The sequence below is a fragment of the Malaclemys terrapin genome, chromosome 7 (assembly GCF_027887155.1).
Source record: "Malaclemys terrapin pileata isolate rMalTer1 chromosome 7, rMalTer1.hap1, whole genome shotgun sequence".
Taxonomy (NCBI): domain Eukaryota; kingdom Metazoa; phylum Chordata; order Testudines; family Emydidae; genus Malaclemys; species Malaclemys terrapin.
Window position 1 is genome coordinate 55,275,082 of NC_071511.1, and position 24,895 is coordinate 55,299,976.

Below are 24,895 nucleotides of genomic sequence, written 5' to 3' on the forward strand. Positions count from 1 at the left end.
GGTGGAGGAAGCACGAGCGCTGGAGGGAGAGGGGAATGGGGCGGGGCCTTAGAGAAGTGGGGGGGCCGGGGCAAGAATGTTTGGCTTTGTGTGATTGGACAGTTGGCAACTCTAGCCACAGCACAGGGAGGGGCTGGAGTGCCAGGGACTTGTAAAGGGGCGGGGCTGGACACAGGGCTGGCAGGCGCTCGCGCGGAGCTGCCAGCAATGGGCGTTCGGGGCGGCGGGCAGGGCTGGGTGGGCTGGCCGCGCTGTTGCCTTGCAGCGAGCTTGGTGCTGGCCGCAGTGGCCGGGCCGCTCGCAACTGGAGAGTGGGAGCCCGCAGAGGGGCCGCCCGAGCCCCGCGGCCGCTCCCCTTTCCAGCCCAGCACCGGCCTGCCCCCGGTGGAGTTCGGGGCGGTTGTTGCGGCCTCGTACCGGGGCCCTGGGAACGGCGACACCCGCCGCAACCGGGAGCTGCCTATCCTGCTGTGGTGGAGCCCGGGCCTCTTCCCGCACTTCCCAGGGGACACGGAGCGCATCGACTGCGCGCGCCATTCCTGCCTGGTGACCCGGCGCCGGCGCGTGGCGCTGCACCAGCGCACTAAGGCTATCATCTTCTACGGGACGGACTTCCGGGCCTACGAGGCCCCGCTGCCGCGGCTGCCCCACCAGACCTGGGCGCTGCTCCACGAGGAATCCCCCATGAACAACTACCTGCTCTCCCACCGGCCCGGCATCAGCCTCTTCAACTACACGGCCACCTTCCGGAGGGAGTCGGACTATCCCCTGACCCTGCAGTGGCTGCCCAGCCTGGATTACCTGCGCCGGGCCGCCCTGCCGCTGGCGGAAAAGGAGCGGTGGCGAAAGCGGGGCTATGCCCCGGTGCTGTACGTGCAGTCCCACTGCGATGTCCCCTCCGACAGGGACAGATACGTGCGGGAGCTGATGAAGTACATCCAGGTAACTGCTCGGGCTACTGGGGGAAGGCAGAGAGAGGAGTTGGGGAGACACGTTATGCTTAATTTTAACCAGAGTTCAGCACCGATATCTCTAGGCTTGGCCGTTCATAGCCCTGGCACCTCTGAGCTTGCTGCACAAGTTACTAATGTGTAAAAATTGCTTGCGCTCCAGCACCCCTTTCATGACAAGTCAAGCACTGGAGACCCAAGAGGGGCTGATAACTATGACTGTCTTTGGGGACTGAGTAAGGGTGAGTTAGTAACCTGGTTGGCATGAGGGGGAGCAATCTACACCCTCAGGCTGATGAAAACGGGTCTAGCCTACCTGGTTTGGAGCATCCTATATCTGGCCTCATACTGATGAGGTAATTGGGTTGTAATGGGAATGAGGACTAGCCTGAGGGTATAACTATTTGTCTTATTGTCAAAATCAGGGCTACCCTTAGGAGATTAAATAATGTATAAACACTCTTGCTAGCAATCATGTTAGCTGAACACAGTTTAGCTGTACTTGTAAATGAGAAATAATGTTCAGCACTTGTTCAGTTATAGAATTACTAACAACTCTGTTCGGAGAGGGTTACAGCTTGTATTGTAGACCAAAGATCTGCTGTTAACTCAGTTTTTGAGGCTGTATGCAGTGTTCTTGTAACTGTATCAGTCCCAGAAGATTAGAGACTAACTTTTGGACCAACCTCTGTTGATGAGATAGACACACTTTCGAGCTACACAGAGCTCTTCAAGTGTGGGAAAGGTACTAGTGTCACAGGCACAGCTAAATACAAGTTGGAACCGATTATTTAGCATATGTAGTTAGCACATATTCTAAGGGACCTTTCAAGGTGGAGTGCCCCGTTAACATCCCTGCAGTCATAGGGTAAAAAAGGGGGGTTAGTGGGTTACAGATTGATATGGATTAATTGATGTCTGTATAGCCTTTGTGAAGTGCTGTGTCAGTATTATTTTAAGAGAAAATTACAAAAAAAAAATGAGCCTCACCAACTCCTGTTCTGCATTGCCCACTACATAAATATAGCGACAGGTTTCAGAGGGATAGCCGTGTTAGTCTGTATCAGCAAAAACAACAAGGAGTCCTTGTGGCACCTTAGAACTTTCATGGGTTCTAACCTACTTCATCAGATGCATGGAGTGGAAAATACAGTAGGCAGGTATAAATACACAGCACATGAAAAGATGGCAGTTGCCTTACCAAGTGGGGGGTCAGTGCTAATGAGGCCAATTCAATCATGGTAGATGTGGCCCATTCTCAACAGTTGACAAGAAGATGTGAGTATCAACAGAGGGAAAATTTATTTTTTGTAATGACCCAGCACATCTACCAATGTGATATGACATCATGTGCCAGCAATGCCCCTCTGCCATGTACATTGGACAAACCAGACAGTCTCTAGGCAAACAAATAAATTGACACAAATCAGACATCAAGAACTGTGACATTCAAAAACCAGTAGGAGAGCACTTCAGTCTCCCTGGACACTCAATAACAGGCTTAAAAGTGGCAATTCTTCAACAAAAAATCTTCAAAAACAGACTTCAACGAGAAACTGCAGAACTGGAATTAATTTGCAAACTTGACACCATCAAATTAGGCCTGAATAAAGACTGAGGGTGACTGGGTCACTACAAAAATGTTGATACTTTTCATGTGCTGTGTATTTGTACCTGCCTGCTGTATTTTCCTCACCATGCATCTGATGAAGCCCACGAAAGCTTATGCCCAAATAAATGTGTTAGTCTCTAAGGTGCCACAAAGGACTCCTCGTTGCTTTTGCTGATACAGAGTAACTCGGCTATCCCTCTGAAACCTGTTGCTATATTTATGTAGTGGGCAATGCAGAACAGGAGTTGGTGAGGGAGGGAATGAGGTGCTGCATCTTGTGTCTGTCAGCTATGGTTAACATCTAGGGCACAGTTCTGCTGCTGGATACAAGGAGCTGCAATTGACTTGGGGAATTCCTCTTAACCTGTTGGGAAAGGAATTGAGTGCTTGGAAGAGGAAGAAGGGTTGAAATGTAAATATTCTCCAGTGAATATTAGATGTGTTAGAATTTTTTGGCTGACTCCACTTGTTGAGAAGGAAGATGTTGGAGTGAGAGGCCAAGTTCAGATTCTTAGGAACTGGTCAGAAGGAATCTCTCCACTGAAAATAAGGGAGAAGGGAACTCTCCACTGAAAATAAGTTTAAAACAGAGAAATCTTTTTGTAAAGATGATTATTACTATTTTAGGTAGACTCCTATGGTAAATGCCTGAATAACCGAGAGCTTCCCAGTGAGAGGCTGAGGGACACTTCTACAGCCACAACAGAGGATTCTGAATTCATGACCTTTATCTCCAGGTACAAGTTTCATCTTGCGATGGAGAATGCCATATGCAATGACTACATGACCGAGAAGCTGTGGCGTCCAATGCATTTGGGCGCCATCCCTGTATACCGAGGCTCCCCATCTGTGCGGGACTGGATGCCTGATGAACTCTCCATCATCCTCGTGGATGATTTCCGAAGCCCCCAAGAGCTTGCACAGTTCCTTTACTTCCTGGACAGGAATGGAGAGGAGTATTTGAAATACCTAGAGTATAAGAAGCCGGGAGGCATTACAAACCAGTTTCTGCTGGAGAACATGGAGAGGCGTGAGTGGGGAGTGAATGACATGACTTTGCCCAATTACCTGAACGGCTTTGAGTGTTTCATCTGTGACAGGGAGAACATCCGAGTCGCTGGTGAGAGGGATCATAAGAAATCTCGTGGGAAAGTGCCAGCTCCTGAACCCCACATAGCTCAGTTCACACACATGGGGTGTCCCATGCCAGCCCCTGGCTTTGGAAACATTGAGGATCTCTCTGCAGGAGACAGGTATTGTATGAATGTTGTTTTTACAAAATCATTTTATAAAAGCCCAGTTAATACAGGTTTGTCTAATACTTTTCATCCTGAAGGATTCCAAAATGCTTCTCAAACTACATATGTAGAGCAGCGCTGAAATGTATGACATCCCTTAAGTGGAAGCAAGAGTCATGTTTGCTGTGTACAGCCATGTGTTTAAAAGGGGGGGGGAATTTGTAGAGAGCATTGGTTCGTGGTTAAAGCAGGGGTGGGCAAACTACAGCCCACGGGCCACATCTGGCCCGCTGGACCGTCCTGCTTGGCCCCCAAGCTCCGGGCCCGGGAGGCTCACCCCCGGCCCCTCCCCTGCTGTCCCTCCTTCCCTGCAGCCTCAGCTCTCTCCGCCGCCAGCACAATGCTCTGGGCGGCGGGGCTGTGAGCTCCTAGGGCAGCGCAGCTACAGAGCCCGGCCTGACCCAGTGCTCTGAGCGTGGTGGCGACGGCGACATGGCCTGGCTCCAGCCGGGCGGCGTGGCTGTAGCGCCGCCAGCCACCGGTGCTCCTGGCAGCGCGGTAAGGGAGCAGGGGGTGTTGGGTAGAGGGCAGGGTAGTTTGGGGTGGTGGCCAGGGGGCGGGGGTGTTGATAGGGGTTGGGGGGGGAACAGGGGTTTGAATGGAAGCAGGGGTCCCAGGAGTCAGCAAGGGCAGGGGGGGTTGGATGGGCGGCAGGGGGCAGTCAGGGGACAGGGAGAAGGGGTGGTTGGATGGGGCAGGGGTCCCGGGGGGGCCAGATGGGGCAGGAGTTGTGGGGGGGGGAGGCAGACAGGAGGTGGGAGCCGGGCCATGACCCCCTCCCCTAACCGGCCCTCCATATAATTTACAAAACCTGATGCAGCCCCCAGGCCAAATAGTTTGCCCGCCCCTGGGTTAAAGCAAAAGATTGGGAGAACTGGATTCTGTTCCTGACTCTGCCACTGAAATGTACTGTGACTTCAGTAAGTCATTTAACCTTTCTGCATGTCAAGCTATCTGTAAAATGATAACAGTACCCACTTTTCCCAAGCACTTTGAGGTCCTTGGATGACATATGTTATGTAACTTAGTACAAAAGATTATTATTGCATTAAGGGTGTGATTTCCAAATGTACTCTGTGTTGGCCTAACTCTGTTCCCATTGAAGACAATAATAAAATTCCCTCTTACTTCAGTTGGAGCAGTTGTGCCAACCCTGAGCACTTTGAAAAATCCCACCCTAAATTGTGTTTGACACTGGGACAAATTCCTACTCTTATATAAAGTACAGTAAGATCTTTAATGTCTGTGTAGAACCTCAGTTCTTAGTCTCAATTGTTCAGAAGGGATTGACTCTCAGAACAGGATGAGTGGGCCCTGTCCCTGCTTTTGCACAATGCTGGTGAAAGATACTGGACTGACAGTCCTAAAGGCTGGAGTCTTCTGTCCAGAGGCCAGATTCAGCCTGGGCAGAGGCAGTGTAAGCTTCCCTCCACTTTACCAGCAATGTACATCAGATCTGTTCTGAAGCAACCACTTCTAGTCTTGAGAAACATTTAAATTTTCACTGTCCATTTAGTCCTTTGTGTCTCTAAGATGGCTAATAAAGAGGTCAGTTAGGCACTTGTCATGATGGGATTTGTGTTGTAGATGCCTGCCCCTTAGGAAATGGTTTGAGTCTACCCAATCCGTGTGACATGAGCTGCCAGCCATCATATAGTAAAATCTTCCAGCCAATGTCGGCAGTGGCTGTTCTTGAACCACGACCTGCTGCTGAAAATGTCCATATCCTATTGCCATTTCCACTGTATAAACTATTAATGTAACAAAACAGAATGATTGATTCAAATATCAGAAGACTCCCTCCCTAGGAAGAACTCTATCACCTTATTTGTAAAATAGTTTCTTAACGTGTCAGAGGTACGTGTTGTCATCGGGGAGAAAGTCTTAGGCAAGTCTGAAGTTTTAAAAAGAAGCATTTAAATTATCCAAGTGCAAAAGAAGTGTTCGAAATTTCTTAACTGTTCAAAAGAACCTGTTTTTCTACATTTGAATACTACTAAAAGTGGCCAAATTAAATGTTAACAAATGTCTTTCTCCCTGTCCTGTCTCCCCTCCCCCAAAATTTCACCTTGAGGTCATAATAATTCCTTATGAAACTCATTGCACACAAAAATCTCATTTTAAATTTAATATCCTTTTCATTATTGTTTTCAGAATACCACGAGTGATCCATGTATGGACCAATTGCAAAAGCAAACTCCTGAGTAAAGGAGCTCCAAAAAGCTTTGAAACGATTTTATCTTCTGTTGCTTGTTTTGAGAGGCTTTTGGAATGTGTTTTCTTAGTAGAAAGATTCACTCCCCCATTATAAACAGCTGTCAAGAGAAGCTATACAAGATGACTGTTAATAGAATGAGTACTCACTACTTTCCTTGGTGGTGGTCTTTTTTCTTTTCTTGTATTTGTTTGTTAGGGTGACATCTTGAGCAGCAGGTGGCAGAAGAGATTTAGTTTAGGCAAGTAACAGTTGCTATTGAATAGACATGGAGAGATTTTCTGGATGCAAGTTAGGGTAATGTATGGTTCTGTCAGGGGATCATCAATCTGCGTGGATGTGTATACAGTAGCTCCATATTCCAAGTTGTAGGTCTCTTACACAGAGGTCTCTTAGTCCTGGTCTACACTACGAGTTTAGGTCGAATTTAGCAGCGTTAGATCGATTTTAACCCTGCACCCATCCACACAACTAAGCCATTTTTGTCGACTTAAAGGGCTCTTAAAATCGATTTCTGTACTCATCCCCGACAAGGGGATTAGCAATGAAATCAACCCGCCGGGTCGAATTTGGGGTAGTTGTGGACGCAATTCGATGGTATTGGCCTCCAGGCGCTATCCCAGAGTGCTCCATTGTGACTGCTCTGGACAGCACTTTGAACTCAGATGCACTAGCCAGGTACACAGGAAAAGCCCCAGGAACTTTTGAATTTCATTTTGTGTTTGGCCAGCATGGTGAACTCAGCTTGCAGTACCCCCAGAATGTTTCTATGCTCCCCCTATCATCTCCATCCCTGAGGTTATCGAAGATTAGAAGGCAAAAAAACCCGCACTTGCAATGACATATTTTACGAGCTCATGCAGTCCTCCCGCACTGATAGAGCACAGCGTAATGCATGGAGGCATTCAGTGGCAGAGCCCAGGAAAGAATTGCTGTGTTTGCTTAACATCAAAAGTATCATGCCTCGCTAGCGATCCTGCCCGAGCCAGGTTGCTGTGTCACATGCACTCCGCGCTGTGTCAGCCTTGGGCGGGGGCATGACTGCTTTGTGAACAGGAAGGCCATAGATGTAGACATTGCATTAGGTAGCTTCTGTAGCTAGAGAAAACATTCCTGTGCATTCAGCAAAGTCTGTGGCAAAAAAAGAGAAGCCCCATAGTGTAGTGGTTATCATGTTCACCTGACATGCGAAACGTCCCCGGTTCAAAACCGGGTGGAAACAGGTCACTGTTCTTTTTCTGACTCCCATCCTGCATTTTAAGTCTTAGAACAGACTGCACTGTGAAATTTTACTTTGAATTATATCAATTATGAGTTAAATAATATGGAAGCTCTCTCTAAGTTATAGTCCCGGGTTCCTTACCCTTTCAGCTGCTCTGATAAATTAACATTTTTGTTAGGGACAGGGGGAAATTTTCATGAAGCCTTTTATAGGGACTAAATGCTATCTAGGACTCTGAAATAATTTTAACGTGGTCCATAGAGTGCAATCCTTCATTCTGGATTTGTCATTCCACAAATTGAACTGCTCCTTACTACTGTCCAGGCTTTATGACCCATGGGAGCAAGGGGCAGGCTGGGGTAGGTGCGACCGTGCGGTAAGGCCGGCTGGGAGAGCAGCCTGAGGCAGAAGCCTCCAGCTTGCATGATATTCCAGGCAGGACTGAATCTCCATGAGACGAAACTTAAAGAAGAGAATGACCTGGAGTCACTCCCATTCGGTGCTCTAAGAGGAGGACAGCCATGTCTGTCCAGGCACCCCTGATCTACCTCACCGAGGTCTGCCAGCTGAGCGGGGCTGAGCAGGACTCCAGCTGGCAGGAGCCGGCGGACGGCTGAGCCGCTCAACCCGCTGCCAGTCTGGGACTCCGTCTGTCGGCCCCGCTCAGCCCACTGCCTGCCTGGGGTTCCGATCATCCAGGCAGGCAGCAGGCTGAGCAGGTCTGGCGGACGGGACCCCGGAAAAAGGGCACAAAACGATTGTCTGCCATTGCTTTAACAGAAGGAGGGAGGGAGGGGGCCTGACGACATGTACCCAAAACCATCTGCAACAAATTTTTTGCCCCATCAGGAATTGGGAGCTTAACCCAGTATTCCAATGGGCAGCGGAGACTGCAGGAACTGTGGGATAGCTACCCACAGTGCACCGCTCTGTAAGTCGATGCTAGCCGCGTTAGTGAGGACGCACTCTGCCAACTTAATGCGCTTAGTGTGGACGTACGCAATTGACTGTATAAAATCGACTTCTATAAAATCGACCTAATTTTGTAGTGTAGATATTCCCTTAGTGTCTCGCTGACCAACAGTAAACCCCTCACCCATTATTTACAGATAACTTGTATCTAGGCCATCAGACCAGAGGAAAATGGTGAGATCACACAACACAATACTTCTATGCTTCCTGGCCATCTGCTGTAGAAAGATATCTGTATGCTATACAGTCCAGCTTCCATGAGGTGACCAGCAGGATTCCCGATGAGAATTTGGGCTTTAACCATCTGTGCCACCAAAATAGAGAAGAACAGTAAAGAGCTATCAGTGGAGTGACAGAAACTCAGAATTGCCACTGTCTTGTGCCAAACTTTAGTTTTGTTCCATGGTTGTGTAATTTCATAATTACAGTCTTATGAAGCTTCGTAATCTGACTATAGTGTCACAAGCCAGCAAAATCAGTTTGGCTGATACCCTATTGTGCCTGTCAGAACGTGTATGTTGTCTTTTGCTTATTATGTATGTAATAAGTAGGAACTACAAAAGCACAATTGGGTCCTCATAGCTGTTTACTAACTATATATACAATGTGCAAAGCCTAGCTACATATATATGCTGCTGCCCTGGCAGGATCTGATGACTTCTGAACATAAACAACAGTGAGAGCAACTAGAGTGCTCACAAACTATTTAAAGGGATTCTACCCTATTACTGTACCATACAATGTGTGTCTGCATGTGCAATAACCTTTATATACAAGGGTGAGGCTTGTATTTACAATCATACTTGGTATACATTTATCTTTTTAAACACTTGAATACAGTGACTTTAGTGCTGTTGAAAGGTGCTGGCTTGGCAGCCCTATTGCCTCAAGACCTTTCATAGAATAGGAATTGTTAAACCCTGGGTCCCAACCTGGGGCTCCAGTGCCTACATTGCATTATGTGGGTCTAAGTCCAACCGCCCGTATCCCAGACTTCCTAGCATCCTAGCAATGTAACTGCTCTAACCCTTTGTTCGTGGTGCAGTGTGGGAAAACTTGACTGTCCAGAAGACAAGGAGGCCACATGGGATTGTGGAATACTTTTGATGGACTCCTAGAGCATGAGTCCAGTGGTTCTGCATCTACAATGCAAAGCAATAGGGCTTGAACCCGGGGTCCTGATTTTACTCAGGTTCAGACCCTCCCCATGGACTCCTGCGACTCGGGGTCCGAGCCTTGAGTTAGCGTGATTTGTGCATAGATGGAAGGGGCCCGATAGGCTTGAGTCCAAGTTTGCAGTGTGAGCTTGCATTGCAGTGTAGCCATACCCCGTAGAGAAACTATTTCTAGGTATGAGAGGATGGTTCAGTTTCTGTAGACAGTTGAATCCTTGGCCACTCTGACTGTGACTTAGTGACCTATCTGCTTGTGATGAGGGGTCCTGTTTACTAGGAACCAGAACCTGAAATTACTCTTGAGCTGTGTAGTATAGTACTTTCAAGAGCATATAATGGAGAGTTGTTGCCCATAATTCTTGTGTGAGGGGATGGGCCACATCTGTTCTAATGATATGGATTTATATTCCAGAATCGGGCTTTTGACAAAATTACTGTAAAACTTACATGTTTAGGAGGGTGAGTGACAACACCTTCCTACTTACCTGAATGTCTTTGAATGTTATGTCTGTCATGGGGAAAATGCTTAGATTGCAGAGGATAGGAGCCAAAGGTTACAAATGTTTGGTAGTATAAGATACTCCAGGTGGAAGTGAAATATACTAGTGGGATGATGGAGACGTACACTAGTCTCATTATATGCACACACTAGAATTTAATTCAGGACGGGAAAAGCACAGACCAGAACAATTTCAAACCCACACAAGTATAGATATAACATAATTTAGCCTAGTAGAATTGTTCTTGTTATAAAGGTGTTTACCGGTGGTCAAAGGTTTCTTTGACTTAAATGCTGTTCTGGTTTCAGTTTCTGGTGTGTTAGGTTTTAATTTGTTTTAATCATAGAATCATAGAATATCAGGGTTGGAAGGGACCTCAGGAGGTCAACTAGCCCAACCCCCTGCTCAAAGCCCCACCCGCCCCCTGGTGCTGGCCGTCTGCGCCTGGGAGGTGAGTGCGGGGCCGGCGGGACCCAGGTGTCCGGCTGCCCACCCCCGGGGGGGGGGGGGGGAGGCACTGAGCAGTGGCTTACAATCCAAAGCAGCGCAAACCTCGCTCCCCCGGAACAGGCCCTGGCAGGCTGGAGACCGGGCTTCTGCCCCAGGAATTTTTGTGGGCCGTTTCTTTGGCCTGTGTCACCCAGCCTGGGGCCCGGCTAGGTTAGGTGCTCACAGGGCTCCCTCCTGACCTGGAATCTGTGGATGCAGGCGGGGGGCACGGAGTATTGTCTGTGAGCTGCTCCAAGCGTGCGTGCCTGCGCACACACAAGGGAGAGAGGCTTGTTGTTGATATATTTACTATAACAAACATTTTTAATGTAAGGTGACTGAAAATGTTTGGCTTTGAAGAAGGAGTCGCCAGCATGAAAATGTGGTTAAACACCAGTTTGGGTGGTGATGCTCCCTCTTCCAGAGGCTGATCACTTTTAATCTTTCTGAAACCCCCTTTAGACTAAAGAGGTTGCTGCTGGTGCAGTGTAGCTGCCTCTGGGGAGAGAATAGGGGGTACTTTTATATGAAGAATTTATTTAGGGCTTGATACATGCTGGGGCTCCATAAGAATGATCTAGTATCTTATGTTCTGAAATGCTCTTATGTAAAGAGAAGTAATTTAATTTATTATGTGCTGTTTCTTCTATGATATCACTGGTATTCAGTCATGAACAAATGGATTTACTTATGTGCCAGCTGCTGTGTTCATTACATATAGAATCATAGAATATCAGGGTTGGAAGGGATCTCAGGAGGTTATCTAGTCCAACCCCCTGCTCAAAGCAGGACCAATCCCCAACTAAATCATCCCAGACAGGGCTTTGTCAAGCCTGACCTTAAAAACCTCCAAGGAAGGAGATTCCACCACCTCCCTAGGTAATCCATTCCAGTGCTTCACCACCTTCCTAGTGAAAAAGTTTTTCCTAATATCCAACCTAAACCTCCCCCACTGCAACTTGAGACCATTACTCCTTGTTCTGGCATCTGCTACCACTGAGAACAGTCTAGATCCATCCTCTTTGGAACCCCCTTTCAGGTAGTTGAAAGCAGCTATCAAATCCTGCCTCATTCTTCTCTTCTGCAGACTAAACAATCCCAGTTCCCTCAGCCTCTCCTCATAAGTCATGTGCTCCAGCCCCCTAATCATTTTTGTTGCCCTCCGCTGGATTCTTTCCAATTTTCCCACATCCTTGTAGTGTGGAGCCCAAAACTGGACACGGTACTCCAGATGAGGCCCCACCAATGTCAAATAGAGGGGAATGATCATGTCCCTCGATCTGCTGGCAGTGCCCCTACTTATACAGCCCAAAATACCGTTGGCCTTCTTGGCACCAAGGGCACACTGTTGACTCATATCCAGCTTCTCATCCACTGTAACCCCTAGGTCCTTTTCTGCAGAACTGCTGCCTAGCAATTTGGTCCCTAGTCTGTAGCAGTGCATGGGATTCTTCCATCCTAAGTGCACGACTCTGCACTTGTCCTTGTTGAACCTCATCAGGTTTCTTTTGGCCCAATGCTGTAATTTGTCTAGGTCCCTCTGTATCCTGTCCCTACCCTCCAGCATATCTACCACTCCTCCCAGTTTAGTGTTATCTGCAAACTTGCTGAGAATGCAGTCCACACCATCCTCCAGCTCATGTATATGTACAGTTCAGTGCTAGTTCCTTCATTTCGGGTCACAAGCTTTTTAGTATTCCGAAAGGAGAGAGTTGAAGGTCAGAATGAAATTTATTATGTTCCCCACTCAAAAACCGTTAATGGTGATGTAAAAAGAAAAATGCCAGGTTGTCCTTATCAAGGCTGTAATTCCTATAGGAAGCCCATGAGATATTCATCGAGTCTCAGCTTCAGTTTGGAACTTGAAAAACTGTTACTAGCAGTTTGCTGATAAAATGATGTTACCCATGAAAAGTATCTAAATTTATATATTTTAATCCTAATCATAAACCAAAATGATCCATGGGTCATTTTTGAAAGAGGATGAAACATTAACTCTGATACCTGATTAACTTACAACCTCATTTCCCCAAAATTCAGGCCCAGAATGCTTCCTTTTCCATTATCCCTCCACCACTTCTCAGGGCTTGGGGGAAATATTTCAAATGATTGTTCTCTATTTCCACACACACGTTCAGTTCCACAAAAGACATCTATTCTGGACTGATGGAAGAGGGCTCACAGCACATCTGAATGCTGCTTTCTCCTAATGAGATTTGAGGCAGTTTGACTGCAAGAGCAAGCTTCTCTGCCCCCAATCCTGTGCTTATTGATCAGTTCTGAAAGGTAAGTTCTGGGATCCCTACAGATATACTCTGAAGAAACCTTCCACTTCAAGTGGCATTACTGATAATGGGAAAACTAATTCTATTGGTCTAGAATGTACATACACATTTCAATGTTCACAAAGAATATTTCTCTGACCAAACTGCACAATTCCTTTGGGACTCTTGTACTATATATGTGAGGATTGCTTCTGGACAACACAGGCTTGAAGATTTATTCATCCTGTGATGAGTAGAATTGGTGCCAAAAGTGCTGTACTCATCATCTTGGCAGCGGGGGGGGGGGGGAGGGAGGGACAAATGAGCTTGGCACCATGGATGAGCAATAAGTACTGTGTAGCTGATATGGACAGGTTTGAAATGGCATCCCACTCAGTTTTTGTGGCCAGAATCTGTGATATTCTTGCTTGGCTGAGGAGGGAACATATTCCATGAGAGGCTGAATGTTAGGGATCATCACGAACCTGCCAGGTTTAGCTAGTCATGGAACAACCTCCGTGATTACTTACATGAAGCTTTGGCGTACTCTGTCACAATATGAATGGGAGAGGAGGTGCTCCATATGACCATGAATGGGAAGGGAGCTGCCATACACACACTTTCTGTTAAGATGTAGTCCATGCTATGACAAAGTTTGAGAACCTTAGTATATCTCCCACCCACCCAAAAAAAAAAAAAAAAGCTGAGTAACTGTAAGGCTCAAGGGATTGATGGGATCCAAAGCCTTTCCTCTCTTGATTACTGATTCAAATACAGCCTAGGCTTCTTATGACCAAAAGCTGTTCCCATCTGATAGCTGTTTAGTGTTTACTATGATATGAGTTGTGGTCTCACCCCATCTCCAGTTATCACTATATGGGCCATGGAGAGCTACTTTGACGCTCCTAGAGGTGGTTGTTCCAGGTTAGGATTCTGTGCAAGGGTTTATTTTATTAGAGGACTTCATTCTTTAAAGCTGTTGATGTTCTATCTTACCCTAGCACTAAATTCACAAACACAAAATCTAAGCAAGTTCCAAAGCCAGTACTAAGGTGTCGTAGTTTCTGCTATGTAAATTCCCTTCAGGTTTCTTTGAATACATTTAGAGCTGGGGTTCTCAAACGGGGTCATGCGGTTATTACATGGGGGTCTCAAACACCTGCATGAAACAGAGCAACTGCTACACAATATATAATTTAAATCTAGCATTTTAGAAAATTACACACACCTTTCTGTTACAATGTACTGTATTTACTTCAGAAGTATTGTAAACATATAATGCAGTGATTGTTGTTCCTAAACAAAGTATATTTTTATACTTTAAGGAATTGGGACTCTGGGGATTGTAGTATCATGTGCACAGATTTGTTGTCTTGAGACAACATTAGAGGGCTTGATTGTTCAGCAGCTGAAGAGCTGCATTAAACTGCAGACCAATCAGAACACTGAGATGGGGAAAAAAAAAAAAAGGGTAATTTATAATTTAACAGACACACATACAGGCAGGCGTGGTGCTAGGAGGGGTGGCTTGCAGGGGCTATAGCCACCCTAAAATTTGCTTTAGTCCCTGCCCCCCATAGCCATGTCTCCAAGTGCAAAGATCAAACGTGACACAGAAGTACAGGTGGCATAGTGTGGCATTGCCACCCTTACTTCTGCAGTTCTGCACTGCTGCTGGTGGCTGTGCTGCCTTCAGAGCTGGGTGCCCGGCCAGCAGCTGCCACTCTCCAGCCACCCAGCTCTGAAGGCAATGCCTGCTGCCAGCAGCAGCACAGAAGTAAGGGTGGCAATGGGGCACTAAGTCTGCTTTGACAAAGTTTCTTTGTGCCCTGACCCCAGTATTAAACAGTAACTAGTTAAAAAAATAACTTTTCTGCTTATAACAATAATTTAAATAAAAATGTGTGGTACATTTAGCACTTAAAAATAGTTTGTGTTTTTAATTTATAAGGGGGGGGGTTGCACTCGGAAGCTTGCTGTGTGAAAGGGGTCACCAATAGAAAAAGTTTGAGAATTCCTGATTGAGAGAGAGCATGGTGACTCAGTAATGCCAATATTTAATAATGAGCTTCCCCAACCTCTGTCCTTCATAGTCCCCTCTTAGGTGAGAGAGGAATTCAGTCTTAATTTTGGTTCCGCTTCAGACCCCCTCACTTTCTAATGGCTTGTTGTGCTTTCCCTCTTCTATGTTTCAGCTGGAAGGAGATGTGGCTACAGGATTATTGGCAGAGTCTTGACCAGGGTGAGGCTCTCACCACCATGATTCACCACAACGAGTCTCATCAGGGAAGATTTTGGGATTATATGCATGAGATCTTCCTGAAGAGGACCAGACAGCAATGACCATCGTCATGAGCACCTGGTACAGTGTTACATGGAAGGCTGGGATTTATTCATAGATTATAGGACTGGAAGGGACCTCGAGAGGTCATCGAGTCCAGTCCCCTGCCCGCATGGCAGGACCAAATACTGTCTAGACCATCCGTGATAGACATTTATCTAACCTACTCTTAAATATCTCCAGAGATGGAGATTCCACAACCTCCCTAGGCAATTTGTTCCAGTGTTTAACCACCCTGACAGTTAGGAACTTTTTCCTAATGTCCAACCTAGACCTCCCTTGCTGCAGTTTAAACCCATTGTTTCTGGCTCTATCCTTAGAGGCTAAGGTGAACAAGTTCTCTCCCTCCTCCTTATGACACCCTTTTAGATACCTGAAAACTGCTATCATGTCCCCTCTCAGTCTTCTCTTTTCCAAATTAAACAAACCCAATTCTTTCAGCCTTCCTTCATAGGTCATGTTCTCAAGACCTTTAATCATTCTTGTTGCTCTTCTTTGGACCCTTTCCAATTTCTCCACATCTTTTTTAAAATGCGGCGCCCAGAACTGGACACAATACTCCAGCTGAGGCCTAACCAGAGCAGAGTAGAGCGGAAGAATGACTTCTCGTGTCTTGCTCACAACACACCTGTTAATACATCCCAGAATCATGTTTGCTTTTTTTGCAACAGCATCACACTGTTGACTCATATTTAGCTTGTGGTCCACTATAACCCCTAGATCCCTTTCTGCCGTACTCCTTCCTAGACAGTCTTTTCCCATTCTGTATGTGTGAAATTGATTTTTCCTTCCTAAGTGGAGCACTTTGCATTTGTCTTTGTTAAACTTCATCCTGTTTAACTCAGACCATTTCTCCAATTTGTCCAGATCATTTTGAATTATGACCCTGTCCTCCAAAGTAGTTGCAATCCCTCCCAGTTTGGTATCATCCGCAAACTTAATAAGCGTACTTTCTATGCCAATATCTAAGTCGTTGATGAAGATATTGAACAGAGCCGGTCCCAAAACAGACCCCTGCGGTACCCCACTCGTTACGCCTTTCCAGCAGGATTGGGAACCATTAATAACAACTCTCTGAGTACGGTTATCCAGCCAGTTATGCACCCACCTTATAGTAGCCCCATCTAAATTGTATTTGCCTAGTTTATCGATAAGAATATCATGCGAGACCGTATCAAATGCCTTACTAAAGTCTAGGTATACCACATCCACCGCTTCACCCTTATCCACAAGGCTCGTTATCCTATCAAAGAAAGCTATCAGATTGGTTTGACATGATTTGTTCTTCACAAATCCATGCTGGCTGTTCCCTATCACCTTACCACCTTCCAAGTGTTTGCAGATGATTTCCTTAATTACTTGCTCCATTATCTTCCCTGGCACAGAAGTTAAACTAACTGGTCTGTAGTTTCCTGGGTTGTTTTTATTTCCCTTTTTATAGATGGGCACTATATTTGCCCTTTTCCAGTCTTCTGGAATCTCTCCCGTCTCCCATGACTTTCCAAAGATAATAGCTAGAGGCTCAGATACCTCCTCTATTAGCTCCTTGAGTATTCTAGGATGCATTTCATCAGGCCCGGGTGACTTGCAAGCATCTAACTTTTCTAAGTGATTTTTAACTTGTTCTTTTTTTATTTTATCCGCTAAACCTACCCCCTTCCCATTAGTATTCACTATGTTAGGCATTCCTTCAGACTTCTCGGTGAAGACCGAAACAAAGAAGTCATTAAGCATCTCTGCCATTTCCAAGTTTCCTGTTACTGTTTCTCCCTCTTCACTAAGCAGTGGACCTACCCTGTCTTTGGTCTTCCTCTTGCTTCTAATGTATTGATAAAAAGTCTTCTTGTTTCCTTTTATTCCCGTAGCTAGTTTGAGCTCATTTTGTGCCTTTGCCTTTCTAATCTTGCCCCTGCATTCCTGTGTTGTTTGCCTATATTCATCCTTTGATATCTGTCCTAGTTTCCATTTTTTATATGACTCCTTTTTATTTTTTAGATCGTGCAAGATCTCGTGGTTAAGCCAAGGTGGTCTTTTGCCACATTTTCTATCTTTCCTAACCAGCGGAATAGCTTGCTTTTGGGCCCTTAATAGTGTCCCTTTGAAAAACTGCCAACTCTCCTCAGTTGTTTTTCCCCTCAGTCTTGATTCCCATGGGACCTTACCTATCAGCTCTCTGAGCTTCCCAAAATCTGCCTTCCTGAAATCCATTGTCTCTATTTTGCTGTTCTCCCTTCTACCCTTCCTTAGAATTGCAAACTCTATGATTTCATGATCACTTTCACCCAGGCTGCCTTCTACTTTCACATTCTCAACGAGTTCCTACCTATTTGTTAAAATCAAATCTAGAACAGCTTCCCCCCTAGTAGCTTTTTCAACCTTCTGAAATAAAAAGTTGTTTCCAATGCAGTCCAAGAATTTGTTGGATAGTCTGTGCCCCGCTGTGTTATTTTCCCAACAAATCTTGGGCTTTGGATGGTAGGGACTTTTACCTGTCTCCGAAGACTCTGTCTTGGAACGCAAGAGGAATTGCTCATCTTGTATCTCATTCTGACTTTGGAGACCTTCCTTTCATGGGGTCTGAGGACAGTCAGTCTCTGATCAGGCTTGAGTTCACCCCACACACACACACACACACACACACACACACACACACACACACACCACTTCAGCAGAGGGCCCTGTTCTGGAGACACCGTCTTCAGAGTCTGGGGTCAGAGAAGAATTCAATCTCTTTGTGCTTTCAGTGTAATTTCCTTCTAACCAAAAAAGTATTACACTTTGTGCCAAATGACTTGGAACATAGGCCTGTTGAAGCTGAACTGAGGTGTCCTAAGCTTGTTTCATTTCAGGAATTTAATTCCACATATTCAGTATTATTTTTGTAAAGGCTTTTTATTTCGCTAGGCACTTATCCCTCCCATTAAGATGGGTGTTTTTTTTTAAATCGGGGATACTGGTAAATGACCAGCTTTTATGAACAGGTAATTTTTCCAGTGAGGCAATTATGATAGATTAATATCTGGGGAGAGGGGTTATGCCTTATGAAACTTCAGTGATAAAGCATTCCCCCTTCAAGTGAATATGCCTCAAACATAGTAAATTTCAGGAAGCTTTTCCCCTTCCCCTCCATCAAACAGAGTTCACTTCTGTTAAACGATGACCATCTTAGTGGTCTTGGCAAAAACATCATTTCAGATGTGGTATTTCTTACTCCTGTAAATCTCATAATGATCAGGATATGGAAAGAACTGTGCAATTTATACCCCCACACTGTGGGGCCATGAGCACATGTGCGATTTACATGCTGTGTGAGTCCAATTCACTACTTATCCTGTGGTCCATGAACTAATGACAACGAATCTTAGACCATCCCTCTAACCCAGTGGTTCTCAAACTTTTTTTTTCTGCGGATCACTAGAAAATTGCTGAGAGTCTCGGCGGACCACTTAATGATCTCTTCAAATATTGTTTGTACCATTAGCTAACTATTGTAAAGCGCTTTGGATAAAAGTGCTATATAAAAAACTTAATATTTTTTTTTGTTCTAAAAATACAAGCACACAACTCATATTTTAATATCAGTAGTCTTACCTTTCTAATGTGATGGATGTGCCCTCTCTCCCCTGCCGCAGCAGCCCCTGAGCTGGGGCTGGGAAGGAGGGGGGATCTCTCCCCCGCCACAGCAGCCACAGAGCTGAGGCTGGGAAGGAGAGCTCTCTCCCCCTGGCGGCCACAGGCCTGGTGCTGGGGGAAAAGTATTTAGAATTGAACCATAGCCATAATCAGTGCGGATGAAAGTGGAATAATGTTTTACATTTATTACTGCTATTAATACAACTTCTTTTACAACAGCATTGTATTGTTGACTTGTTTAATTTATCATCCATTATGGCGACTAGATGCTGTCTTGTGCCTATATGCAGTGTATCTTTGCTCTGTTTTTGTGCAGTTGATTAATCCTTCATAGACGTGTTTCTCTGCAGTTATCTCTCTCTCATTTTACTGATTTTTAGCCCTTTTTTCAGTTTATCAATAGAGTATTTTAATTCCATTCTCCAAACTATCTACACTCCTTCCCAGCGTCATATAATCAGAATTTGTTTCACTTGCTCTTGTTGCCATCTTCCAAGTCCCTAATGAAAGTATTAATAGTGCTGGACCCAGAACAGACCTCTAAGGAACATCAGACAGCACCTCCTCCTAACTTGACATTGAATCATTGATCATTTGTGTTCAGTTTTTTCATCCAGTTCAGTCATTTTATGTAAATTCCATCTAATCTGTTTTTTAAGGGACTGCCACATGGAACTGTATCAGATGCCTTACTAAAATGGAGATATGTTCCATTCTGCCTTTTATTTAGCAACTAAACTTGTTATCCAGTCACACACACAAACTTAGCATGATTTGTTTAATGAACTCATGTTGCCTACCATTTTTCCCCTTTTTTCCCCTTAGGTGCCTACAAACCCTCTGCTTGCCTAATTCTTCCAACAATTTAGCAGGGCCTTGCCTGTCCTCCATAAGATCTCAAAAATAATAGCCAGTTCTAATACGGCTTCTGCCAGTTACCAGGTTGAGAGTTTCTCTGAGCCCTGCTTATTGAATGTATTAAGTAATTCTGCCCTGTGGCTTTTCCCTTTCCTGTTAACTAGTACTGCATTAAATCTTCTGTTAGTATTTTTTTTTTTTTTTTTTACTGAAGACTGAAGAATTTCTTTTTGTCCTCTCCTACTTTAAGCGAGGGATCCAAACACACACTCTGGCCATCCATTTGCTTCTTACCTTGCATGCTTTTGCATCCTTTAGTAATAGCCTCTCATGTTATGTCTTTGACTCTAATTTACCCCTGCATCTGCCTTACTGTCCCTGATCTTATCTCCTGTGATTTCTGACTCAAACTCTTATATAATTGTTTTCAGGGAGAAAATCCAGTTCTGCCTTCTGTTACAACGGAAGCCCCACTTGTAGTAAGCCTCGTGTGGTTCTGCTGCATAGGCTATGGGCAGATTTTGGGATGGGTGTCAGCTCTGTTGATTGGATCTGCAACCACTGCACAGCGTCAGCCCCATTCTCTGAGATTCCCTTTGCATCCCTATGCAGCAAGGTTTTGGGGTATGGAGGCAGAGAGGTAGATATGGGGAGGAGCAAGACAGTGGCAGATCCACTATCCAATGTGGACCCACCAGTCATCACTCCATGTAGAGTAGGGATGTGGGAGCAGCAGCAGGATTAACGATGGCCTTAAGGTTGCAGTAATGGCTGCACAGTGATTCAGCTTCTACTCAGCAGCTTGGTGAGATTGAATTCCTTCCATCTGCATGGGTCTGTCCCCAAGAAATGACTCCCTTCACAAAACCTGGGTATTGTGGTGCAGATTTGATTCAAGTCTGTAATACAACACCCCGTGCACTCATTTTTTCCTTTTCACTTGTGTCTTGCAACTGTTAACTTTTTGTGGTTGTCTCTTAGCATTGAAAACAGTCCCCTCGAAAAAACATTTGCAGAAGAATTCTGTCACTCAGTAACCTGACTTGATGGGTATAGGAACCAAAGTATTACAAACCATGCATTGCAGGAAATCATAATTACCAACACATGTAAATGTATTGGCAGTGTTTGGTCAAGAAATTAGTTGACTAATTTTGCTTTTGTAGATTCAGTTACATACTTTGATATGACCAGGCTTACTAAGTTCCTGTTGCAGAGCTCTCCTTTAGGCTTCATATAATATCTTTACTCTTATGTGTCACGTGGTGATTCCCCTCCTCCCCCATTTTAATTTTGTATGTGCCTTAAGTGAAGTATCCAAATACTGAAATGAGGCAAAAAACAGCCACCAGCACTAAATCAGTTCCTGTGCCCACAACTGTAAAAATAGACATCCAGATGAAGTCTGTTTTATATCTGAGAGTGTGCATGTGGTTTAGCTTGTCATGGGAGCGAGGGTGAGAAGAATGAACTCATAGCTTGCAGTCCTGCAACAGTATTCATGTAAGCAAATTCACTTTTGCAGAGGTCCATTGACTTCAATAGGGCTCTGTACAGGTGCAAATATGGAATCAGATGTAGTTACTAACAATTCTGTCTTGGAAAGAATACTTGGGTGTTTTGTCATCCAAGAGGCCTGCTTTCTCATCCTGCTTGTTACCTGCACACTCTAGGGAACCCACCTTTATCCTTCTGTGGGCTCAAGGCCTAACCCTGTTAATTCAGGCACCCTATCCCTTCCCGTCCAGGGCTCGGGGTATAAGGCACCAGCCCTTACCCATCCTGGGCTCGGGGTGTAACCTGCAGGTTTGTGCACCTTTTACCCAAAGAGCATTACACAGTAATGTCCTTAACCTCTATTTATTAACAATCACCAAAACAGAATGCACACACTAAGCAGACAATGCTCACTACTCCCAATAAGGCAGATGAACTTTCCCTGATGGCCAGTTAGGATCCGGTCATCCCGGGACTCCAGCTTCTGCACAATATAGTTGGCAGGGTGTTGAGGTGTGGAAGCTCTGATCTTGGGGTGTGTCCTGGAGTTGGTTCTCCTTTTGGACCCCACTTTATATAGTGAAACTTGAGTCCTGATTAGCTCTACTTTAACCAGTCATCGTAAACTAAAGTCCTACAAAACAATATTTTTCACCCATCCTAACCCATTACAAAATAATTCTTTAACCCATCAGACCCCATCATCTTAATTTATTTAAATTTTGCAAAAACAGACAATTAAAGAATCAGATGGAAGCCATTCAAATAAACGATAGAGAAATAGGGGCTATAAAAGGTAAAACAAAGTCTAGATTTGACATGCACACTGTTGATAAGTGATTCCTTGCCAGACAGAATGCAGTCAAAGTTTTGTTTAAACATCTTAAGATCTGTTTCTTTATCCAGTGATGGTGGATACTATTAAGACAGGAGCACATTTATAACAGCCTTGTAGCAGGGTCGCTGCAGGGCCCTCTTGGTTCCTACCCCTCCTGTGCTGACAAAGTTACTCGGAGACCCTGGGGTTCCGTAACCACTGGTGCCGTTTATTTACAGGTTGTGCTCCCACTATGTTTTCACCATACACAGCTTGGGTTCTAGTGTCTGCACCCAGAAGGGAAGAGCTATCACTCTGCTTCCACTGCCCCTTCCCTAGCTTCCTTCTGCCTAGCCTTTTATCAAGCCCCAGGCTAATTGGGCGGGCAGCTAAGTTTCCTGTAAGCTGTGCGGCCACACAGCAGGCTATAAAGGGCCTCACAGGCTGGGAGAGGTGCCCCTCTTCTGGCCTGACTCAGCCCAGGCCGACTGGAGCTGCTGCGGCCAGGGAAAGGCGTCTGTTTCAAGCCCACTCTTTGGGTCACTCAGAAGAATCCACGGCCTGCCTCAAAGTACACAGGGTAGATCTGAGTTAGGATTTCTCTTCCAAATTTAAAGTCGATCAGATAAGGAGATGAGTCTGCAGCATAAGTCCCCTTTCCAAGTAGTCTGTCTCCACGGGTGGGACTACTCTATGTAAAGTGGGGACAGAAGGACAGTGGTTGTAGTACACCAGTGCACTCTGTGGGTGGGAGGCATGAGATGCCCAGGATCAATGATTTGGAAAAGTTCCACGGGTCCTTTAACTGCCACCGGCCAAGGGTAGAACGAGTATCTGTTGAATGTCTCCCCTGACGTACAGTTCAGCAGTCTCTCCCCCGTCCCCACTCATCCCTGCCTTGTCTGTTCTGACTCATCGATGAGATACCAAGACCTGGCATAGGACAGGAGTTCATCATGGCCATAGACGGAAGGGCAATAACCATAAAGTACATCTTTATATACAGCACGTACGCCCCTGCCCCAGCTTGGCCCAGCCCAGGCCCACTGGAACTGCCACGGCCTGGGAGAGGCACCTCTCCCCTGGCCCTGAGCTTCTATGGCGAGAGAGGACTGTGGGGATTCCTCTCTCCCTGGGGCAGCCTGCATCCGAAATCCCTCATCCCTGGCCCCATTCCAGAGCCCTCACCCCCCGCACCCCAACCCTCTGCCCTAGCCCTGAGCCCCCTCCCACACTCCGAACCCCTTGGCCCCACCCCTACCACACATCACCTCCATATGGGTGCACATAAAATTCATTCTGCACGTGGATGTAAAAAAATTAGAGGGAACACTGGCAGCTGTCTCCCATTCACCAATTAGGCACAGGTTTTTTTCTAGCCAGCTCCAATTTACTTCCCTTAATGGGAGCTTGCATGACAGAGGAATGAGTCAGCAGTTCTTGTTCTGCACACTGTCACAAGCCTGATATTATATTATTTTAATATAATTTAGATGGAATGTGAGAATGTGACTTTCTGCTTCTTGGCTTATGGTCCTAATGTGGCTGCAGAAAAAGGCCTCAAACCTTGCATTCTCAGCTATTGTCACTACGAAGTAGCTTTTAAGCCTTGAAGTAATTTATCACACAAAAAATTATCTGGTTAAATTACAGTTAAAGTTGCAATTCCAACCCCTCCCCCCACACACATACAACATCCAGCGCATGATTGAACAGCAACAAACATTAAAAATGTGAAAACCATATTAAGATTAAATATGTATATCAGGCTCAATCACAGACGCATTCCTGCTACCCTGGGGAGGCCACCTGCTGTACACCTTTCCCCTGTTCCCTCTTGTGCACAGGGACGGGACAAAGATAATTCTGGTGGCACCAGCGTGGCCTCGACAACACTGGTACACCATACTCCTGGAACTGTCAGTGGTCGCCCCAATCACATTGCCACTCCTTCCCAAACTGATCACCACAGTTGTCTTCATCACCCCCGACCTGCAATCCCTCCACCTCACAGCTTCGAAGCTTCATGGCTGAACCCCATGGAACTTCTGTGCTCAGAACAGGTAAGAGAGGTCCTACTCGGCAGCAGGAAGCCCTCCACTAGAGCCACATAGCTGGCAAAGTGGAAAAGATTTACTTGTTGGTGTGACCAGCGTCGTGCACCTCCTCTTCAGGCACCAGTACCTCTCATCTTAGAGTATCTTCTGCACCTGAAACAGCAAGGCCTGGCAGCATCCTCCATAAAGGTACATCTCGCTGCTATCTCAGCTTCCCACCAGGGAGCATCTAGGAGCTCTGTCTTCACCAACCCTATGGTTTGCTGGTTCCTCAAGGGTTTGGAACATCTACATCCCCAGATCAGACAGCCTGTCCCCATGTGGGACCATAGCCTGGTCTTCTCCAGGCTAATGGCGCCCCCATTTGAACCGCGGGCGACTTGCTTCCTTCTTTATCTGTCGTGGAAGGTAGCCTTCCTGGTCGCCATTACATCAGCAAGGAGGGTGTCTAAGTTAAAGGCGCTTACCTCAGACCCAACTTATACGGTTTTCCACAGGGATAAGGTGCAACTCAGATCTCATCCAGCCTTTCTTCCTAAGGTTGTGTCACACTTCCACACTAGTCAGGACATTTTTCTACCTGTTTTTTATCCTAAGCCTCGTGCCAGTAGCTGTGAGCAGAGGCTGCACTCCCTGGATGTTCAGCAAGCAGTAGGCTTTTACATCGAGCGCACTAAGCCGTTCAGAAAGTCGAACCATTTCATAGCGGTGGCAGAACGGATGAAAGGACTCCCGGTCTCATCTCAAAGAATATCTCCCTGGATCATGTCATGCATCCACACGTGCTACAAGCTGGCCAAAATACCAGCCCCGGTACTTACGGCACACTCCATGAGAGCTCAGGCCTCATCAGTGGCGTTCCTGGCCCGGGTCCCAATACAAGAAATCTGCAGGGCAGCAACTTGGTCCTCAATACATATGTTCACCTCTCATTACGCCATTGTCCAGCACGCCAGAGATGATGCAGCTTTTGGCAGAGTGGTGCTTCAATCAGC

The 24,895-nt window shown here is 45.9% G+C and overlaps 1 protein-coding gene across 2 annotated transcripts in view; it reads left to right on the forward strand.

Annotated features, from left to right (window-relative positions):
- Positions 1-207: 207 nt before the first annotated feature.
- The window catches only part of FUT11 (fucosyltransferase 11), a 30,155-nt gene continuing 5,467 nt past the window's right edge, over positions 208-24,895 (forward strand). The window contains exons 1-3 of one of the 2 annotated variants that reach the window (XM_054035263.1): positions 208-942; positions 3,190-3,815; positions 14,893-15,059. In XM_054035263.1, the coding sequence (XP_053891238.1) occupies positions 208-942; positions 3,190-3,815; positions 14,893-15,040 (1,509 nt within the window). In that variant the 3' untranslated portion in view covers positions 15,041-15,059. Of the gene's footprint in view, positions 943-3,189; positions 3,816-14,892; positions 15,832-24,895 lie in introns of those variants that run through there. The other variant, XM_054035262.1, reaches the window with a different exon arrangement.